The sequence below is a fragment of the Berghia stephanieae genome, chromosome 8 (assembly GCF_034508935.2).
Source record: "Berghia stephanieae isolate SIO BIC M18660-M18661 chromosome 8, UCSD_Bste_1.3, whole genome shotgun sequence".
Taxonomy (NCBI): Eukaryota; Metazoa; Mollusca; class Gastropoda; order Nudibranchia; family Aeolidiidae; genus Berghia; species Berghia stephanieae.
This window is the reverse complement of record NC_088367.1, coordinates 55,038,864-55,061,363: the sequence shown is the minus strand read 5'-3', so window position 1 is coordinate 55,061,363 and position 22,500 is coordinate 55,038,864. Positions and strand designations below refer to the sequence as shown.

Genomic DNA, 22,500 nt, shown 5'->3' with positions numbered 1-22,500 from the left:
CACCATCGAGTACAGACGATACCAGTTACATTTCAATACATTGTATTTGTTTTCCACGTTAATTTGTTTATTGTTGTGCTGAAGAAGTACAATCACTCTGGCCCAACAAAAATTATGAACAAGTAAAAATCGATTACTTAACACCCCCCCCCCCAAAAAAAAAAAAGAAAGAAGAAAAAAAAAGATAACAAACAAACAAAATACCAAAAATCAAAACAAAAAAAAAACAAACAAAAAATACTGGCCAATTTTCACTTGCTTCATTTTTTATTACATGATATGATGAGAAATTAAGGAGCAGGCACCGGTGTAAGATAAAGATCTGAAGAAGTGTGTATGAAAGGTACCAGACAAAGCCCCTTTCACACACGCTGGTTGTTCCGATCATTCCCTATTATGGAACGTGCATGGCTCACAATATTATTATTGTGTTATTCCTTCCACTTTTTTCCCAGGGGCAGATCAAAATGGTGAAGCCATTTGACGCCACGAACATCGACAACGCTTCCAGTCAGGAGCGAGCTCTGGGTCACACACACGGCCCCAACAGGTCAAAGGGCAAGAAAGAGGTCATGTACACCAAGAACGCTCATGTCGGTGTCCTTACAGATGGGATGAATACGGTGAGGCTATAGATGATGATGATGATGATGATGATGATGATGATGATGATAATAATAATAATAATAATAATAATAATAATAGACTCTTATAGAGCACACCGTATCCTCAACCATGAGGCTCTTGGCGCTTTACATTAACACAACACAATATAGAAAGTACACAACATCAAAAAAAAAAAAGAAATGTTTTGAAGGATTTCTTGAACACAGACAATAATTTGGATTCCCAGATGCTCTGTGTAATGGTGTTCCATACAGACGGACCAAAATGAGAAAAGGACTTTGTTCCCGCCTTTGTATGAATGCGTGGGATAGCCAAACGGGTGGTGTCATTGGATGAAGGCAAAGGTCAGGTTGTCAACATTTCTTAAGGAGTTCTGTAAGGTAGGGAGGGGCAGTATTTTCCAGACAACGATAAACTAGGACACGTGCTTTGAATTTGACTCTTTTCTCAACAGGCAGCCAGTGTCATCCTCGAAGGAGAGGTTTGGCGATAGTTTAAAAAAAAAACAATGCATAACATGAGTCAGTCGGATTATAGAAGGAACGAAACTGACCTAACTCAGTTCTATATTATTGTTTTTAGACAGCAATTTTGGTGATTGTTTCTGAATAAATTGTATTTCTCAAACTATAAACGTTTAAGGTAACACATGGTTTTGTCTGTTCGTACGTTATATCCGTCTCGGATGTTGTAAGTACTTTACCTAAACGCATATTTAGTGGATATTGCGTTACATAAAAGCTCTTTTTTAAGCGCCCAGAGTTCATGTTCCATGAGATTCTGGCACTATATTTATTTAATGTTAGATTAACTGACCAATTGATAATGGTGATAATTTTTGTTGTCGAATTGCCACAATTGTAACAAATTGAAAATGAAATGAATATGTTTATGTTGTGTATATCGCACGTGTGAAAGAAAGAGAGGAAGAGAGAGAGAGAGAGAGAGAGAGAGAGAGAGAGAGAGGAGAGAGAGAGAGAGAGAGAAAATAAGTAGGAGTGAAATATCTGTTCAATGTTATAGTTATCATATAACGTTATAACAAGTGTAACTTAATGACAAATTGCCATATTATGGACAATAAAGATCTATATATTATTATTATTATTATTATTATTATTATTATTATTATTATTATTATTATTATTATTATTATTATTATTATTATTATTATTATTATTATTATTATTATTATTATTATTATTATTTATTATTATTATTATTATTATTATTATTATTATTATTATTATTATTATTATATATATTTATTATTATTAATTATTATTATTTATTATTATTATTATTATTATTATTATTATTATTATTATTATTATTATTATTATTATTATTATTATTATATTATTATTATTATATTATTATTATTTATTATTATTAATTATTATTATTATTATTATTATTATTATTATTATTATATTATTATTATTATTATTATTATTATATTATTATTATTATTACTATTATTATTTATTATTATAATCATCTCATTATTATTATTATTTCTATATAATTGTGCAATATTATAAACATTCTTATTTAATTAATATAATTTTTATTTGTTTTTTGTGTTCTATTTCTGATGTGTCCCAGGATCTATCTGTCCTGTCTCTGGAGCCCCGCAAGGACATCGCCAACATCATCCTGGTTAGCGAAGGAGTCAGGGTGTTCCGGGTCTCCGCCAGGACGCTCTCATGGGTCTCTCCTAGAAAGGCCGTAGAGGAATACCTCAAGCGGGTTTACAAACCTCCTATGTAAGTGAGAGTTATGATACTACGCTATAGGGAATGAGATTAGCGGAAGAGTAGCGTCCCTTGATTGGACGTCACCTTACAGAGAGAACGTCAAAATGGTTTTGCGCATGCGTCTCTCTCGTCCTCGCTTTCGGGGAAGTGTCTCGTGCCGCTTTCACCGGAAGTGAGGACGAGAGAGGCGTGCGCACAACCAACATGACGTTCTCTCTCTAAAACCTTTTCCGCCGGTGATGTCCAATCAAGGGACGCTACTCTTCCGCTAATCTCATTCCCTATAGATAGTATGAAGTTGACGTCACTCAGGTCTTTGTTATTGCTTTTTATTGCAATCCGCGTTTAAGAGTAATTCTCACTAAACTGTATTAACCAGACTCACGTTACCTCACCTTACTCGGGTGTAAAATAAGTACATGCCCGTTAACAGCGTTGTCTCAGTCCGAAAAAAAAAATGTAATTTAGCCTAGGAAGCGTTATGTCTCGTCCTACATGTTAAATGTTGCTACCGGCTTAGGTTCCATTGTAAAGCGCTTTGATCACTTTAAGTGGATAGTGCCCTATATACGTGCTCAAATTGTTTGAATGTTTGCTTATTGTTTTTTTGATTTGTTTTGTTTTTGTTGTTTTTTTGTTGGTTTTTTTATGGGGGGGGGGGGGGGGGGGCACTGTTTTGATTCTACAAAACGACGAATGTTTTTCCCCTCAGATTCCCTTCTGAGGAGGAGATGTGTGCCCGATACCACATCAACATCAGCTGGTCGGAGTTCAAGAAGAATGTGGTCAACACGAGTCGCTTGGAGAAAGCCGGTCTCATTACCTGTAATATACCGGCAACGCTCAAAGGTACCACTGGCTGGGCTAGGTGGCCAGGATACCGCCTTCGACCCAGGGATAGAATGGTATGGTTTCGTGTTGTGTTGTAATTAAGACAAAATATAGGAAGGGGTGGAAGAGGAGAAGAAGAAGCTGAAGAAGAACAACGGGAAGAAAATAGAAATGGTTATAAAATATTGAAGATGATGATGATGATGATGATGATGATGATGATGATGATGATGATGATGATGATGATGATGATGAAGATGATGATGATTTTGATGATAATGATAACGATAATGAGGAGGAGGAGAAAGAGGAGAAGGAAAAGGATAAGGAGGAGGAGGAGGAGGAAGAAGAAAAAGAAGAAGAAGAAGAAGAAGAAGAAGAAGAAGAAGAAGAAGAAGAAGAAGAAGAAGAAGAAGAAGAAGAAGAAGAAGAAGAAGAAGAAGAAGAAGCTAGAGGAGGAGTTGAAGCAGAGGAGAAAATGAGAATATGTCCGAGGAAGAAAGAGAAGACAACGATTCATCCTTCACCAATTCCCCCCCCCCCCCCCACCCACCCACTCGTATTATCTACAGAATCCAGTGTTCGCCAAGGACCGACTCGCCAGCGATTTGGACGAAAGCAGTGATGACGACAACAGGGACGACTCCTGCACCATCTCATCTGCGGAGTCATCTGTGTTTCTTGATGACGTCACAATGTCCGGTCACAGCGTCGGCGTCAGTTCGGCCAGGGCAAGAAGTCCGGTCAGCAACTTTATCCACGCCAGTGATAAAGTGACCAATGATCACACGATGACCATCAACCCTCCGGTCGTGTACAGGACAGCTGCTCATCTACGCCATAGTTTGGATAGAAAATCGCACGATGCTCAATCGGTGTGAAACTGAGATGATGATCGTGATGATGATGATGATGATGATGATGATGATGATGATGGTGATGATGGTGATGATGATGATGATGATGATGATGATGATGATGTTCAATATAATGATGATGATGATGATGATGATGATGATGATGATGATGATGATGATGATGATGATGGTGATGATGATGATGATGATGATGATGATGATGATGATGATGATGATGATGATGATGATGTTCAATATAATGATGATGATGATGATGATGATGATGATGATGATGATGATGATGATGATGATGGTGATGATGATGATGATGATGTTCAATATAATGATGTTGATGATGATGATGATGATGATGATGATGATGATGATGGTGATGATGATGATGATGATGATGATGATGATGATGATGATGATGATGATGATGATGATGATGATGATGATGATGATGTTCAATATAATGATGATGATGATGATGATGATGATGATGATGATGATGATGATGATGATGATGATGATCGTGATGATGTTGATGATGATGGTGATGATGATGATGATGATGATGATGATGATGATGATGATGATGATGATGATGATGATGATGATGATGATGATGATGATGATGATGATGATGATGTTCAATATAATGATGATGATGTTCAATATAATGATGATGATGATGATAATGATGATGATGGTGGCGGGGCTTTTATAAAGAGCAATACCCTCTAAACATGTCCAATGCACTTTACAAAGGGTACCCTATCCAACAGCAATAGATAGTTCGAAGATGACGTAACTCAGGTCTTTGTTATTGTTTTTTGCCATCCGCGTTAATGAGTAATACTCACTGAACTGTATTGACCTGACTATAAACGTTCATGGATACACATAGTTTCGTGTGTTGGTCCGTTATACTTCCGGATGGCAATGTTATGAGTTTCTTAGCCAAGCGCATTCTATCTATAGTAAAACTGGCCAAAACACAAAAATGTTTGTAACCTTGAAGGTTTATAGTCTGGTTATCACAGTTTAGTGAGAAGTACTCATAAACGCGGATGGCAAAAAACAATAACAAAGACATGAGTGACGTCATCTTCGAACTATCCATACGTAACATGTAGAGCAGGACATGACTCCTGTAACACTGATATTCATTTTATGGCATGAGTAGGCCTATGGTGAGATTAAAATTTTAAAAATAGTTTTTTTTTAGCCAAGGACTCAACTTATCGCGACTGAGAGCGGGACTCGAACTAAAGATCTACTGCTTTGAAGATTATTGTTATACCACGAGAGCGCAAAGGCGCACTATGATGATGTGTATTATGATGATGATAATGACGACGAAGATGACGCCGATGATGACAATGATGATGATGATGATGATGATGATGATGATGATGATGATGATGATGATGATGATGTTCAATATAATGATGATGATGTTCAATATAATGATGATGATGATGATAATGATGATGATGGTGGCGGGGCTTTTATAAAGAGCAATACCCTCTAAACATGTCCAATGCACTTTACAAAGGGTACCCTATCCAACAGCAATAGATAGTTCGAAGATGACGTAACTCAGGTCTTTGTTATTGTTTTTTGCCATCCGCGTTAATGAGTAATACTCACTGAACTGTATTGACCTGACTATAAACGTTCATGGATACACATAGTTTCGTGTGTTGGTCCGTTATACTTCCGGATGGCAATGTTATGAGTTTCTTAGCCAAGCGCATTCTATCTATAGTAAAACTGGCCAAAACACAAAAATGTTTGTAACCTTGAAGGTTTATAGTCTGGTTATCACAGTTTAGTGAGAAGTACTCATAAACGCGGATGGCAAAAAACAATAACAAAGACATGAGTGACGTCATCTTCGAACTATCCATACGTAACATGTAGAGCAGGACATGACTCCTGTAACACTGATATTCATTTTATGGCATGAGTAGGCCTATGGTGAGATTAAAATTTTAAAAATAGTTTTTTTAGCCAAGGACTCAACTTATCGCGACTGAGAGCGGGACTCGAACTAAAGATCTACTGCTTTGAAGATTATTGTTATACCACGAGAGCGCAAAGGCGCACTATGATGATGTGTATTATGATGATGATAATGACGACGAAGATGACGCCGATGATGACAATGATGATGATGATGATGATGATGATGATGATGATGATGATGATGATGATGATGATGATGATAACGATAATATAATTCGGTTCGGATGTCAGACCTGCATATATGTACACGTCGACTTAACCCTATCCCTACAAATTTTTGGGCGTTTCCAACTGGATTCAATAGTCTGATGTCACCTCGCCCAGCAACGGCGGCCATCGTGGTTCTAAACAAAAAAAAAACATCGATACTTTTTATTCTTCATGTTGCTAGAACTTTTCATATGTCTTATGATCAGAATGTGTAAAAGTCAAAACATAATCAGATATATAATGTTTTTCGTCTGGATACACTTTTATGTTCGTCGGAGAAATATTTCACAAGGGCGTCCGCCATTGTTCCGATAGTTTAGAGCCAGTTACTAAGTTACCATATGCGTCATTACGAGGAAAGTGACGTTACAACTGTTGAAAGGTATAACATGAAGATGATTTCCTTGTAATGTGAGTTTGATTACATCATCGTCATAACTTGATAAAAATATCCAATTATTTGTTTCGTCAAATTTAGGAACAGCTGATTGCCTTCACTGACGTGTACATATACGCAGGTCTGACATCCGAACCCACTTATGGGCCCAGTTTAACATTGTTGTAATGAACAATACTTTGAGTCATTTTTTTTAGATTCCCATTACAACAATGAGTCCGTAAGGAATTGGGTTATCAGACCTGTAAATAAGTGCACGTCGCCTTTCAACATTACATAACACTGCAGTCCTCGGGAGAAAAAACCAAACAAGTTTTTTTCAAAATTTGGCCAGAAAAATCGTCCAACAAATTAAAATTTGTTGTATCACATGTTGTATCTAATTCTCAATCCTGAGACTTAAAGACGTTTTCGTGGAAGCCCCAGGTTCAAAGTTTTATTTCATGTTTTTGGCAAGTTCATGGTAATTTTAATCAATCAATTTTTTGAGGGACAAAATTTCTGGCCAAATGTTTAAAAACCTGTTTGTTCGGAGAAAGGCAGAGTATATGGAGGTACCAATGTGAGTGTTATGGATTATTAAAATTTGCAACTTGGAATTCCTGTCTTCCTTTTTTTTGTCTTTTTTTAAACGATATAACAGTAAAAGAAGAAGAAGAAGAAGAAGAAGAAGAAGAAGAAGAAGAAGAAGAAGAAGAAGAAGAAGAAGAAGAAGAAGAAGAAGAAGAAGAAGAAGAGGAAGAAGAACAGTTTTCGTTTGTTTGTTTTTTGTGCGTTTTTTTTACAAATCATTATCAATTACCACATGCTGTCTCCCACAGGCATACCGAAACAAATTTAATTGTTACAAGGATCGTCACAGATCACTCATTTTCACAATCACCGTCACTCATGTGGCCACCAATCACACCTTTTCACAATCACTGTCACTCATGTGGCCACCAATCACACCTTTTCACAATCACTGTCACTCATGTGGCCACCGATCACACCTTTTCACAATCACCGTCACTCATGTGGCCACAGATCACACCTTTTCACAATCACTGTCACTCATGTGGCCACAGATCACACCTTTTCACAATCACTGTCACTCATGTGGCCACAGATCACACCTTTTCACAATCACTGTCACTCTTGTGGCCACCAATCACACCTTTTCACAATCACTGTCACTCATGTGGCCACCGATCACAGCTTTTCACAATCACTGTCACTCATGTGGCCACCGATCACACCTTTTCACAATCACTGTCACTCATGTGGCCACCGATCACACCTTTTCACAATCACTGTCACTCATGTGGCCACAGATCACACCTTTTCACAATCACTGTCACTCATGTGGCCACCAATCACACCTTTTCACAATCACTGTCACTCATGTGGCCACCAATCACACCTTTTCACAATCACTGTCACTCATGTGGCCACCGATCACGCCTTTTCACAATCACTGTCACTCATGTGGCCACAGATCACACCTTTTCACAATCACTGTCACTCATGTGGCCACCAATCACACCTTTTCACAATCACTGTCACTCATGTGGCCACCGATCACACCTTTTCACAATTACTGTCACTCATGTGGCCACCAATCACACCTTTTCACAATCAATGTCACTCATGTGGCCACAGATCACACCTTTTCACAATCACTGTCACTCATGTGGCCACAGATCACACCTTTTCACAATCACTGTCACTCATGTGGCCACCAATCAGACCTTTTCACAATCACTGTCACTCATGTGGCCACAGATCACACCTTTTCACAATCACTGTCACTCATGTGGCCACAGATCACACCTTTTCACAATCACTGTCACTCATGTGGCCACCAATCACACCTTTTCACAATCACTGTCACTCATGTGGCCACAGATCACACCTTTTTACAATCACTGTCACTCATGTGGCCACCGATAATTTAACACCCGAATACCGGGAGAGAATGAGAGTAAAGAGCCTTTTCCAAGGACTAAACTATGCGCCGCTCTCGTGACTCGATCTCAGGACCTTCTGAAAGAAAGCGAGTGTCATATGTATCACATGACCACAAAGTCGCACAAAGACCATATCACTGTTAAGGTAGTGCGGCTATGTGGTCTTGTGGTGCGACACTCGCTTTCGGATCTGAAAGCCCTGGGTTCGAGCCTCGCTCGGCGCATATTTGAGTCCTTGGAAAAGGATCTTTACTCACATTCTCTCACCGTCCTCAGGTGTAAAATGAGTACCTGGCCATTAACAGCGTTGTCTCTGTCAGGAAAAAAAATTGTAATATCGCATGACAGGCGTCATGTCTCGTTCTATATGTTACGTGTTGCTGTTGGTTAGGGACTCTTTGTAAAGCGCTTTGAGCACTTTTAGTGGATATTGCGCTATATAAAATAAGTTCAAGCTCAGGCTCAAAGCTAGGCTGCCGACAAAAACCCACCAGAGAGAAATGGAAAGACTCGATAAAGACAAGATGGATGTATTTATAAAGACTTTATTCTATGGTTATATTATAACAATGACATCGTCACGTGATCCCTAAATCTATTGCATCCAAGTGTTCACATCACCAATATTTGGTTTGAACCAATTAACTGCCGAACTGTGAAAAAAAAATTCGTATTGTAAAATTTGGCCAGAAAACTCGTCCTCCAAATATCGATCGATTGAAATGACCCTCCTCTTGGGCAAAATTTCTCAAACATGGCACGACACAAAGTCTTCAGTAAAGTCCCAGAATTGAGACATTTTGCCAGGATGAGGGTCATTTAAATCGATCAATATTTGAAGGACGAGTTTACTGGCCAAATTTTTTAAATCGTGTTTTTCCCAAGTCCGGCAGTTGACTGGTTAATCATTATTAAACTCCTTTTCAGACCACGCTACTCTCAAATCGCAAAATCTCGTCTGGTCCCGGTGATGACAAGAAATATCTATTTATAGATGTGACTACAATCTGAATTAAGGTCCAAGGGTCCAATTGGAATTGGACCTTAATGAAATCATGTATAATTGAAGTTTCTAGAATAAGAATTATAATGACGCATAAAACGATTCTGGTAGGGACACGTACAAAGATGTACGTGAATTTGAGCAGCCTCATCAATCTCTCTCTCTCTCTCTCTCTCTCTCTCTCTCTCTCTCTCTCTCTCTCTCTCTCTCTCTCTCTCTCTTCGTCTGTTCCTCATACTTTCCTTTTCATTCTTTTCATCTCACTCCCAACTTCTGCATCCCTCTCTCACTACGTTTAAATATTTTCTTTTAATACAAATAATAATAATAATAATAATAATAATAATAATAATAATAATAATAATAATAATAATAATAATAATAATAATAATAATATAATAATAATAATAATAATAATAATAATAATAAATAACAAAACAAAACAAAAATCACAAATTTCCCATTGTCCATCTCAACGTGCATTACAAATCTTTGATTAATTCTTAGATATTTTTTTTCTCCTTACCAAAGCATTCACAACAAGAGTAAAACATGAATTTTCATTCGTTAGATTTTAACCATCCTACTACTACTAATTTCAGAAGTCAGAGAGAAATAAAAAGAACGATAGAGGCAATATAATTGAATTCAGGATTGTGATCAACCCCTTCCCCGCGTACACCCGTAAACTCAAATCCTGATACAAACCCTAAACGTTCGTCATAGAACAAGACGAAGATCACAGGAAATGTTTACTTGTGAGTCGTAATGAATGCTTCAACCAATGGAATCATTGGTTTCCTTGAACCCTTCTAACAACAACTCACTTTCCACATTTGTTTGGTAATTGTCGTCTTCTGTGACGTCATTTTTGGTCAGAATCACGTTTTTAGTTTTCAAAGGCGACGCTCCGCCTAATCCACAACCCTCACTTTCCTTTTCATTCTTTTCATCTCACTCCCAACTTCTGCACCCCTCTCTCACTACGTTTAATTTTTTTTAATACAAAAGGGATGCAGAAGTTGGGAGATGAAAAGAATGAAAAGGAAAGTGTAAGGATTGTGAATTAGGCGGAGCGTCGCCTTTGAAAATAAAGACTTGATTCTGACCTTTCCTCCCAAGAATTGAATGACATAATCTTTTTATTTTTAAATAAATACAACCCCTTGAAATATATATTTTAAAAAAATAACAATTGAAAAAAAAACGGAAAAGAAAAAAGAAAAAAAAATATAGATAAATAAAGCAAATTTTAGCCGAATGTTCTAGAGATAACGGCTCTACTTCTTTCTTCTCGTTCGGGTGCCTTGCCTGGATAAAGGCTTAAACTGTCCCTGGGCCGGGGTTGATTCCTGGTTGTCCTTGCATATCATCAGGGAGATTTTGGTAGGCACAGTTTCTGGGGAAAGAAGAGGAGGCAGACATGCGTGAATCAAATCACAGTGAAAAGGCGGGAAATATTATACGAGATCACGGCGTGAATCAACGAGATCACAGCCACGGCGTTAATTAACGAGATCGTCAAAAATTACGCGAGATCTCTGCAAGATGTGTACAGTGGACTCTGACTGAGTCGATAAGTGTGAACTTATTTTTATCTTTTAATTGTGTCAATTCTCTCAGCTTTAGGTATGGTGTCCAATTGACTACTGGTGACTTATCGAAAATACTTTAACTTTTATAAGAGATTTGAAAATAATTAAAATCGTCAAATCTTTTCTTTCTTTGTATTTTTTTTTATTTTACCCCATTAAATCTCACTATTCGATAACTATACAGACCACATGTTTTCAGAAATGAATATGGATAGCAAAGCGTCGTTAAAATGAAATATATTTACGTATATAGAGAAGGGGTAGGAGAAATGTTTACGAAGAATAGAGAAAAAAAATAAACATTTTAAAAAACCGCAACAAAAGTGAAAGGGGTGTGGAGAGAAATAACTGCAACTCCAAGAGAGAGAAGGGCTTTAATTTTAAATATACCTTATTCCCACCCTCGACTAGTAAAAAAAGATCATAATTTCTTTAAAGATTCATTAAGCAGAAGATAACAATAATCGTTAATAATTATTATTGGCTAGTAGGGAATCTGAAGAGAATATTCTCGTTTTAATATTGTTGTAATTGAGTGTATTAAATGTCCATTGCAACAATGAGCCCAGGACAATTTGGGTTATCAGACCTGTAAATAGGTAGAGGTCGGTTAGTTTCTATATCTACAGAAACTTTGAGTTTTGAGTAAGTATCGTAAAAGAATAGAAAGGTTCAGCAAAACTATGACTTCTCAACTATAACCTATCTATCACATGATCGCTTATTATAGAAAAAGGGAATTCCCTTGTGACGAGTGCAAAACAGACGATGTTGTTTGTCATATTTTTGTCGGAATGTTTGTGTCCGATTCGCGCCCTAAATGGTTAGCTCTAGAGATAGAATGCGCTTGGCCAAGGAGTTCACAACATTGCCATCCGGAAGTATAACGGACCAACACACAAACTCTATGTAACCATGAACTTTTATAGTCTGGTTAATACAGTTTAGTGAGAACAACTCACACACGCGGATTGCAAAAATAATAACAAAGGCCTGAGTGACGTCATCTTCGAACTATCTATTTACAGATAGTAAACAGTTATAGTAACTTCCCTTTAATCCGTCTGCTGTCGTCTGCAATATATTTTTAGATGTTTTGCACACGTCACAGGGTGTTTCCCAGTTTTAAATAATAAGCACTCATATGATAGATATGTTATTATACTTGATAAAGGATCAGTCTTGGGTTTGATGGACCTATGTATTGGTACTATTTGTTTGTCCGATTAGTCAACGTAAATAGACACGATAAACCGGGGGTTGATTTGGTGCAGGAAATGATCACTCAAATATTATATTGGTGTGCAATTAGTTTACCGGTTTACTGTGCTAGCCTGAAAAAAAAATCATGTATTTAAAAATTTGGCCAGAAAACTCATCCTTCAAATATCCATCAATTTACATGACCCTCATCATGGCAGAAACTCTCAAACCTGGGAATTTAATGAATACTTCCTGAAGTCCCAGGTTTGAGAGTTTTTGCCAAGATGAGGGTCATTTAAATCGATCGATATTTGAAGGACTAGTTTTCTGGCCAAATTTTAAATAGGTGTTTTTTCCAGAGTACGTCAGATAACTGGTTAAGGATATCTTAATGATAGAAAAACGGTGCACATGAATAATACTGTAATCAAACGTGCTTTGTCGTCGAGTTGTTATTCTAAAGTTTCCATGATTACCTGTTTCCAGAATATTCCATAGGAAGACAACATTGATGATGATGCTGATGATGATGATGATGATGATGATGATCATGATGATGATGATGATGATGATGATGATGATGATGATGATGATAATATTGTTGTTGATGACGAGGATGAAGACGATGATGTCGATGATGATGATGGTGGTGATGATGATGATGATGATGATGATAATGACGATGATGACATAAATCATAATCATATATAATACAATGATGAAGATATTGATGGTGCTGTGAATCGAATATTTGTTTCAGAAAAAGAAAAAGAAAATAACTTTGCAAACGTAAACCATAAAATCACAAGAAACCATACTCGCTACACTACACTACAATATACAAAATGGTGACACACAGAATAACACACAATAGGTACAGTATGATGAAATCAGCATACAATGAGTACAATAAAAGTACGTAGATGAAATATCACGCGATACAATGGAACCAAAATCTAAGAAATATCGACCAAGGACCAAATAAAGAATACGCATTTGACCGTGGCCTTCGTAAAGTTATGGCCTGCTACTGACCAAAAATTGACGTCAAAATGCCAGTCTTTTGTCCCAAATGAAAACACAAATCGTGAGTTGTATTCATTAGTTCAGCCAATCAAATAACGTGTTTCCATGAGCTCTACTAACGACAACTCACTAGACGGTGCAAAAACCAAATAATGACGTCAAACTGCCAGTCCTTTTGGATTTTCAGTGTCAGGATATAATATAGATAGAATGCGCTTGGCCAAGGAGTTCACAACATTGCCATCCGGAAGTATAACGGACCAACACACAAACTCTGTGTAACCATGAACTTTTAAAGTCTGGTTAATACAGTTTAGTGAGAACAACTCACAAACGCGGATGGCAAAAACAATAACAAAGGCCTGAGTGACGTCATCTGCATACTATCTATAACGATGGCTCCGATTGGACACGTATTGAGGAGGTTATGCTCTTAATCTGCCACTATTTGGAACCCCGTCGTGTCGATGAAGGGAGCCAGGTACATCTCAAGGGGAATGGCACGTTTTTCTGTTTTTAATCAGTCCAAACGTTGTAGTTGTAGATAGAACGAAGTTGACGTCACTCAGGTCTTTGTTGTGTGTTTTGGGGTTTTTTTGTTTTGGTTTTTTTGGCCATCCATCGTAATGAGTAATTCTCACTAAACTGTATGAACCAGACGATAAACGGTCAAGGGCATACTATTTTAAGCCTTTAAGAAAAAGAAAAAAACTCAAATGTTGCTCGTGTCAATGCTTTTTGGGGTATTTTGGGGTTTCTTTTTCTTTTTTTTTTTTGGTATTTGGGGAGTTGGGGAGGAGGGTCCCCAGCTGTGAAATGATATATATAGTATATATGATAAGCTGTTTCTAATCTACTGTACACACAGTTAATGCGAGTGTGGAGGACACGTGATGGTGTGTGGAACTAGAGTGTGTGTATGGGGGGGGGGGGGGGGGGGGAAGACGATAGCTGTTGTTTTTTGTTGTAAATTAAACTCTTCTCAAAATCAGACACGGATGGCTTTGTAATATTGTTTCATTTTATTACTACTGTGGTAGGAAATGCTTGCAGGTTCCGGAGTGAGCAGAAAAAATACATAACAGATTGTGTAATATGTAAACACACTTAACTCACTCAACCCTAACACCGACTATATCCGTTGTTTACCCAAGATTGTTTTACCCCATGCCTATTTATTACATTTTTCTGAGACAAATTATAGGCGTAGTATCAACGCTAATGTTTTTGATTAGGTAGTTGAATAAAATTATCTATGCACATGCTCATTTTTAATACAATTTTTTCCATTTTTTTAAAGCAGCAAAAATCTCTAGGATTGAATGAGTTTTACCAACACAACACACAATGCCATTTTACAACGATACCATTGTGTTATAGCACAGGAAAATCTACAACTTGGGTATCGATACTGTAACAACGAGCTATCATCTCATTGGGACCAGGGCACACGAAGTGGTTTTAATAATTAATAATAAATAATTTCTGTCTGTCTAACGATATTAATGATATTAATGATAATACAATTCTGAAAGCAACTAACTACGATAGAAAATGAACAAGATGGATGAAAATTCAGAATAATTTAGACATACAATGATGATAATGATAAAAGCTCAAATCGGAAACAAATCACACACCTACACACACACACAAAACACACGGAATGCTGTGCGACGGGTGTGCAAGAAAAGCATCGATACTGGGTTTGTTTTTTAATTCCTTACCGACTACTTGGCGACTGCCCGATCTAGCAGACCTAGAGCGTGACTGGGTGAGTGGAAGGCAGAAGAAGGCAACAACAAAACACGTGATCAATGAATCAATGAATTTGGAAACAAAAAATAATAAATAACTAATAAAATAATAAAATAAAACAAAATACTAAAAAACAAACAAACTACAAAAAAAATTAAAACCCAACAACATAGAAATAAAGCATGCAGTGCTTTCATAAGAACAAAAGCAACAACAACAACAACAACAACAGCAACAACAACACCAACAACAACAAATAACACTATAACAGTACTAACACTGTTTTCCGGGGATGCTATTGTCACTTATTGTGTCCCTTCGTACTGACTGTATTACAGACATGCCAATTACCCACTTTGAAAAGGTCGTAAAATTACGAGATTTTGATTCCAACCGAAGAACTAAATAAACATATTTAATCCAATAAAGCATCGAAAAACGAAGTTCTTGTGTCACAGCTAGTAGTATATAAAGAGGGGTTTAACGCTTTGTTTTAGTATTGAGAACAAATTGGTAATTTTTAAACATAGTAATAATAATGATATAATAATAATATAATAATAATAATAATAATAATAATAATATAATAATATAATAATAATAATAATAATAATAATAATAATATTAATAATAATAATAATAATAAATTGAGTTTATATAGCGCATATTCTCAGTGGAGGACTCTACGCGCTTTACTAAAACAAATATGTAAAGATATGTATAATGTCTACTGTGATTTTTATCCCTGAAAACAACAAATGTTTACAATTTAAAATCGGCACATCTGTTAACATTCACGGGTTACAGAGATAAAACCCTTGCACATTATTTTATAGAGCAGTAATCGAAAGTGTTTTGTCATTTTGTATAACAGCTTGGGGAGGCAATTGCTTAGCAGTGAAAGGAACAAATAATTCAAATATTAAAAAATCTATTAAACGCTATATAAATGATGTATACGATGTAGATCTTTTATACAGAAATTTTGTATAAATAAAATAACTAAAATATTAAATGACCAGTATCATCCACTAAGACCATCAATTATTATGTCAGAAAGAAGTGGTCGCCCTTTCTCTATTTCAACGAAACAGAGAGACACCGAAAATCTTTTCTGCCGTCCAGTATTAGGCTTTATAACAACAAGCAATAATCATTTTATATAATTATTTCTCATTTTTACTTTTTAAAAATATAAATATTAATTTATTAATTTATTTGTTTGCAATCTTTTCAATTTCAATTTATAGTGACAGTTTTAACTATTTTACAGTGTTGAAGTTATTAATATTATAAAGCGCAGCTCTGGTTATGGAGCTGCTCCTTTTATATATATATATATACATCCTATTTCCATTGTATTTTATCTTATTGTGTAGATTATAACACGTCTGTACAAAAAAATTCCTTTTGGGATGCAATAAAGTATTATTATTATTATTATTATTATTATTATTATTATTATTATTATTATTATTATTATTATTATTATTATATTATTATTATTATTATTATTATTATTATTACTCAAAGTAAACAACTCCATTGAGCAACAGCTTTGAGATACTCACGTAACACGTAGGTGATACCAGTCTCTTACGAGCGGTTCCTTGTGATTGTCATTATCATTCATTACACACATTAACAGACATTTAGTTTTTTTTTAAAGTGACAAACGCATTCCCTTCAATAAGCTGATCTATACGTCCTAGGGCTTCTATTTTATTGTCAATAATGATTCATTATTTTTAAAAGGGAAATGAAACCATCCACCATTACAGAATGCAAATAAATATTGCATAACAGTACAATAGTTGTAACTACTAACTGAAAACAGGAACCAGTGATAGTGATGAAACTATTTTAGTGGGAAAATCTCGAAGGTTTGTAAATATATTACGTTTGACTTTATGTCTATATCATATTCTTAATCAAAAGAATATTTTTAAACGAGATTAATTCATATTTATAATGATAATAATAATAATAATAATAATAATAATAATAATTAATAATAATAATAATAATAATAATAATAATAATAATAATAATAATAATAACAATAATAACAATAATAATAACAACAACAACAACATCAACAACAACAACAACAATAATAATAATAATAATAATAATAATAATAATAATAATAATAATAATAATAATAATAATAATAATAATAATAATAATAATAATAATAATAATAATAATAATAAACAATGGAAAAATACTCATAGAGATAAAATCAGCAGATTAGTTATTCGTTCAGATTACGACTATTGTAAGTGATACAAAACAGGGAAATAGTGTTATACAAAAAGTCTCTAATACTATATATGATTTTAGACCGATAATTCAGTCGAGTCTACAAAGTCCACAATCAAGATCAACAAACTAAAACAGTTTTTCTCATAACTGAGAAAATTTAAGAATACAAAGTGATTTTAAAAAATCGAATGGATTATAACCCTGGAATCTGTTGACATCATCAAGACACCACAATTTATTAAATCCCAAGTATACAGAAAGAAAGAGGACAGGGAGTGTTATAATGTGAGTTCCATAAATTTATCTATATTTCATGAAAATATTGGTATAAAATTTTATTGTAAGAAGTTTTCCTGTTGCTATTACATTCATAAAAAAATGACAAATTTTATAATCTTGTCTTGTAATTTTATAAATAGATTTGTTTATCATGACAAAGAAAGAGACACGAGAAATACTTCATTTCTCATTTTGTACAGTTATATAATATAGAATTCTTATCTACAGCTAATCTAAGCTGTTATATAAAACCATTTTTAAAGTACAAAACATTGCTTCACCTTTTGTATATTGCACGACAAACACAAAATTCCTTAATTTCAAATTATTATTATTATTATTATTATTATTATTATTATATTTTTATTATTATTATTATTATTATTATTATTAATATTATTATTATTATTATTATTATTATTATTACATTATTAATATTAATATTATTATTATTATATTATTATTATTATTATTATTATTATGAATATTATTATTATTATTATATTATTATTATTATTATTATTATTATTATTATTATTATATTATTATTATTATATATTATTATTATTATTATTATTATTATTATTATTATTATTATTATTATTATTATTATTATTATATATTATTGCATCATCATCATCATCATCATCATCATCATCATCATCATCATCATCATCATCATCATCATCATCATCATCATCATCATCATCATCATCATCTATTCCAACTCGCATACAACTTGATATATATTAAAACCAACACCAGTTGCGGGCTTCCCACTGGTTTAAGATTATTTCATAAGCAATTATGAAAGCGACGAAAAGCCAGAATTATGTGATATGGATTGTAATCAACCAGATGGTTGAAAGAGGTGGGAGGGTGCCCAAGTCGATTATGATGAAAGTATATATTAATAATTTAGACAACGTACTGAAAAGCGATCATTTGATGTATCGATATTTAGAATTCATAAATAGATTGATATTTAGCTTTTTGAAGAAAGCTTTTGTCCATTTCATGGGGCAGAAAAGTCGTGACGTCACATCTTCAGCTCTTCCGGTTCGAAACTCATTGGAAGTGTGTATGTTACCAGTACTTCGGAGGACTTATAAAGAAGAGTTACATAATGAATCGTAAGGTGACATAACTATTTTAGTAGCAGGATGTATAAGCAGATTTTTATGATTACGGTACGTATGTGAGCGAGAATGGACGATCCTTATTGACGACCAGCATACGTATATTTATATAGCATATTATAATATGCCATCAATCTGAAACCAGAAGACCAATTACGTATCCTATTCTCCGGAAGAGTGGTTGTACACTTCCATTGATCTTGGAACCAGGTTTTTGACATCAAATTTTTGTTCTCTATTATTATACAAAGGATAGGAATATCAAACTCATAACTACAAAGTATTTTGAGATATAATTCTAGGACAACATATATCGAAATCATATCGATAAGACTCCAAACGATCTTTTGCTTTCTTTCTAAAACTAATATTTTTTTATTATCGAGTAGATATCGATATCTTCCATAATTATTACCAGGCTATTATCGATAAGTTGTGGATACTTCCCGTCACCATCCAATTCAAATCGATATCATAAAATTATATGTGGTATGATGTTTAAGCGATTAGTGGTGCAAATTGAAAATACAATCACCTTAAAAACATAATTCGAGTAGAAACAAAACATAAACGCTTCTTCCTCTTCTTCTTCTTCTTCTTCTTCTTCTTCTTCTTCTTCTTCTTCTTCTTCTTCTTCTTCTTCTTCTTCTTCTTCTTCTTCTTCTTCCCTTCTTCTTCTTCTCTTCTTCTTCTTTCTTCTTCTTTCTTCTTCTTCTACTCTTCCTCTTCTTCGTCTTCTTCTTCTTCTTCTTCTTCTTCTTCTTCTTCTTCTTCTTCTTCTTCTTCTTCTTCTTCTTCTTCTTCTTCTTCTTCTTCTTCTCTTCTTCTTCTTCTTCTTCTTCTTCTTCTTCTTCTTCTTCTTCTTCTTCTTCTTCTTCTTCTTCTTTTTCTTCTTCTTCTACTACTACTTCCTCTTCTTCGTCTTCTTCTTCTTCTTCTTCTTCTTCTTCTTCTTCTTCTTCTTCTTCTTCTTCTTCTTCTTCTTCTTTCTTCTTCTTCTTCTTCTTCTTCTTCTTCTTCTACTACTACTACTACTTCCTCTTCTTCTTCTTCTTCTTCTTCTACTACTACTACTTCCTCTTCTTCGTCTTCAACTACAACTAGTAAAGCTTCTTCCCGTTTATATTTTATCTTATTATTATGATCATCATCATCATCATCATCATCATCATCATCATCATCAACATCATCATCATCATTTTCATTATTATTATTATTATTATTATTATTATTATTATTATTATTATTATTATTATTATTATTATTATTATTATTATTATTATTATTATTATTATTATTATTATTATTATCATCATTATTATTATTATTATTATTATTATTATTATTATTACTATTATTATTATTATTATTATTATTATTATTATTATTATTATTATTATCATTATTATTATTATTATTATTATTATTATTATTATTATTTTTATTATTATTACGATTATTATCATTATTGTTATTATTAATATTATCATCATTTTATTATTATTACTTTTAACAGTACTGATACTACTACTACTACTACTAACCGTAACCAAATCACCAATCCTGACCCATTCCCCACCTCATCCCTAATTTACCTCAGTTCCATCTCCTCGGCCATCTTGTATGTCCATCATTTGTTGACCATTGTCCGCTCTAGGAGTTGTCGCCGCTTTAGTTCCTCCTCCTCCTCCTGCTGCTGCGTCTGTATTTCTAAACACCAGCGTCTTCTTGGACAGTCTGACGCTACTAGCGCTGTGGTTGTTACGGTAACCGCTCAGAGAACTGTACTGGCGGATATCCGCTGGGTTTTCCGCACTGTTACTATTATTAGCATTATCAGTGGCCGCTGGATAGAACGTGTAGTCAACCTTATCTTGTTTGGGCTGATTCTTGCCATTCGTATTGTCAGTGACCGATGATTTTTGATTGGGAGTTCCCTCCCCTTGATTGCCGTTGACGCTATTTCTGACGTTCTGATTACTTTGCTGCCGTTTCAAATTACGAGTTCTCGCCTCTTCCACCAGATTACTCTCCCTTTGTCTATTCCCGTCATTGGACACCATCAGGTTTGGACCGCCGTGGAATTTGGTGATGTTACTGTTGAAGGTAGACCCCGTATACGGTACGTACTCTCCCGGCCTTGCCACTAAAGAAGGCCTGTTGTTGCTAACGGGTGTCTGGGAAGGACCGGATGCCGTCGCGGTTACAGGAATCCCTTTTCCGCCAAGATGGCCGCTGTTCTGCTTGGTTCGATCCAGGTTTTTGGAGCCTAACTCGGAGACAAAGGTCCCCCCGTGGTAACTCAAGCCTAATGGAGACCGCTGTTGGGTTGCCTTGCCCTCGAACGACAATTTCTTTTTGGCATTGAACGCTTTTAATTTCTGCTGCATTGCAAACGTCGTGTTGGAGCTTTGGTCAGAGTGTTTGTTCCGAGGGAGATGGCTTGGGCGCTTTTTCTGAAATTTTGTTTGGTTTGGGTGAAATCTTTTCATCAAACAAATGAAAATACAATGCAAATTGAAAGAATCATTGTGATGACAATAATAATAAAATATGGAAATGAAGAAAAAGAGGAAATAGAAATCGAAGACATCAGTGCTTAGCCCTAAGAAGTACATCATCATGTCTCTTTGAGGCCAATCGGTGAGAATAAAACAGTACTTTAGTTCATTAGAACTAGATTAATAACGCCCAATTTGCTCACTTGGACAACACGGGTGATTCCTGTTCACATATATCAGACATCTTGTTTGATGAACTATCTATATTCCTTTGTGGAAGGTCGAGGCGACAATATCTTATGATGTCGTGGCAAAAGGGCATAATTTTATTTTTTTGTTCATTGAACCATTTCCTTTTTAAATAATCAACTAAAAGTCCATATTTGAGCACAGTTATTTCATCATTGGCACAATTCAAAAGGTGAATTCATAATTGAGACTATATTATTCTTCCTCCGATCTTACATCGTTTGACTTCAGAACCTTCAGCACTGGTTTCTTCAATTTGAAAATACAAAAAAGTATAAGACAAATTTATGCTGCTTGAAGCTCAAAGAAATAAATAACAATAATAAAATGGATTAGAAGCTTCATTTAAATTAACAAAGACAGATTATGTGGACGTTCCGGGTTTTCCCCTTTGTCAACAAGACACGATGAATGAGACATTTAATACGATTCATCTTTAGTCTCTCATTAATCGTGAATTGCTGACAAAGGGGAACCCCGAAACGTCTAAATCATAATCTGTATTCCTAAATCAAATCAAAGCTCTTTACTTCCATTTGATCATTATTAATTAACTCACTCAATCCTAGAGATTTTTGCTACTATTCAAAATTGGAAGAAAAAGTATTAAAAATGAGCATGTATATAGATAGTTTTATTCAACTATCATTAACATGCAAAAAACTAAAAACATTAGCTTTGATCTCTACGCCTATAATTTGCCTCAGAAAAATGTAATAAATAGGCATGGGATAAAAGTAACCCGGGTAAACTACGGATATAGTCGGTGTTAGGGTTGAGTGAGTTAATACAAAAAGTTTTGACTGAAGAGAAA

General features: G+C 34.7%; 2 protein-coding genes across 2 annotated transcripts in view; one reads left to right on the top strand and one right to left on the bottom strand.

Annotated features, from left to right (window-relative positions):
* The window catches only part of LOC144978895 (uncharacterized), a 27,336-nt gene extending 20,028 nt beyond the window's left edge, over nucleotides 1-7,308 (top strand). The window contains exons 8-11 of the mRNA XM_078925489.1: nucleotides 456-623; nucleotides 2,236-2,396; nucleotides 3,100-3,292; nucleotides 3,791-7,308. Coding sequence (XP_078781615.1) covers nucleotides 456-623; nucleotides 2,236-2,396; nucleotides 3,100-3,292; nucleotides 3,791-4,099 — 831 coding nt within the window. The 3' untranslated portion in view covers nucleotides 4,100-7,308. The remainder of the gene's footprint in view (nucleotides 1-455; nucleotides 624-2,235; nucleotides 2,397-3,099; nucleotides 3,293-3,790) is intronic.
* A 1,886-nt stretch (nucleotides 7,309-9,194) lies between these two features.
* The window catches only part of LOC144978894 (uncharacterized), a gene marked incomplete in the record, with an annotated part of 106,328 nt that continues 93,022 nt past the window's right edge, over nucleotides 9,195-22,500 (bottom strand). The window contains 3 exon segments of the mRNA XM_078925488.1: nucleotides 9,195-11,067; nucleotides 15,220-15,262; nucleotides 20,532-21,392. Of these exon segments, the coding sequence (XP_078781614.1) occupies nucleotides 10,949-11,067; nucleotides 15,220-15,262; nucleotides 20,532-21,392 (1,023 nt within the window).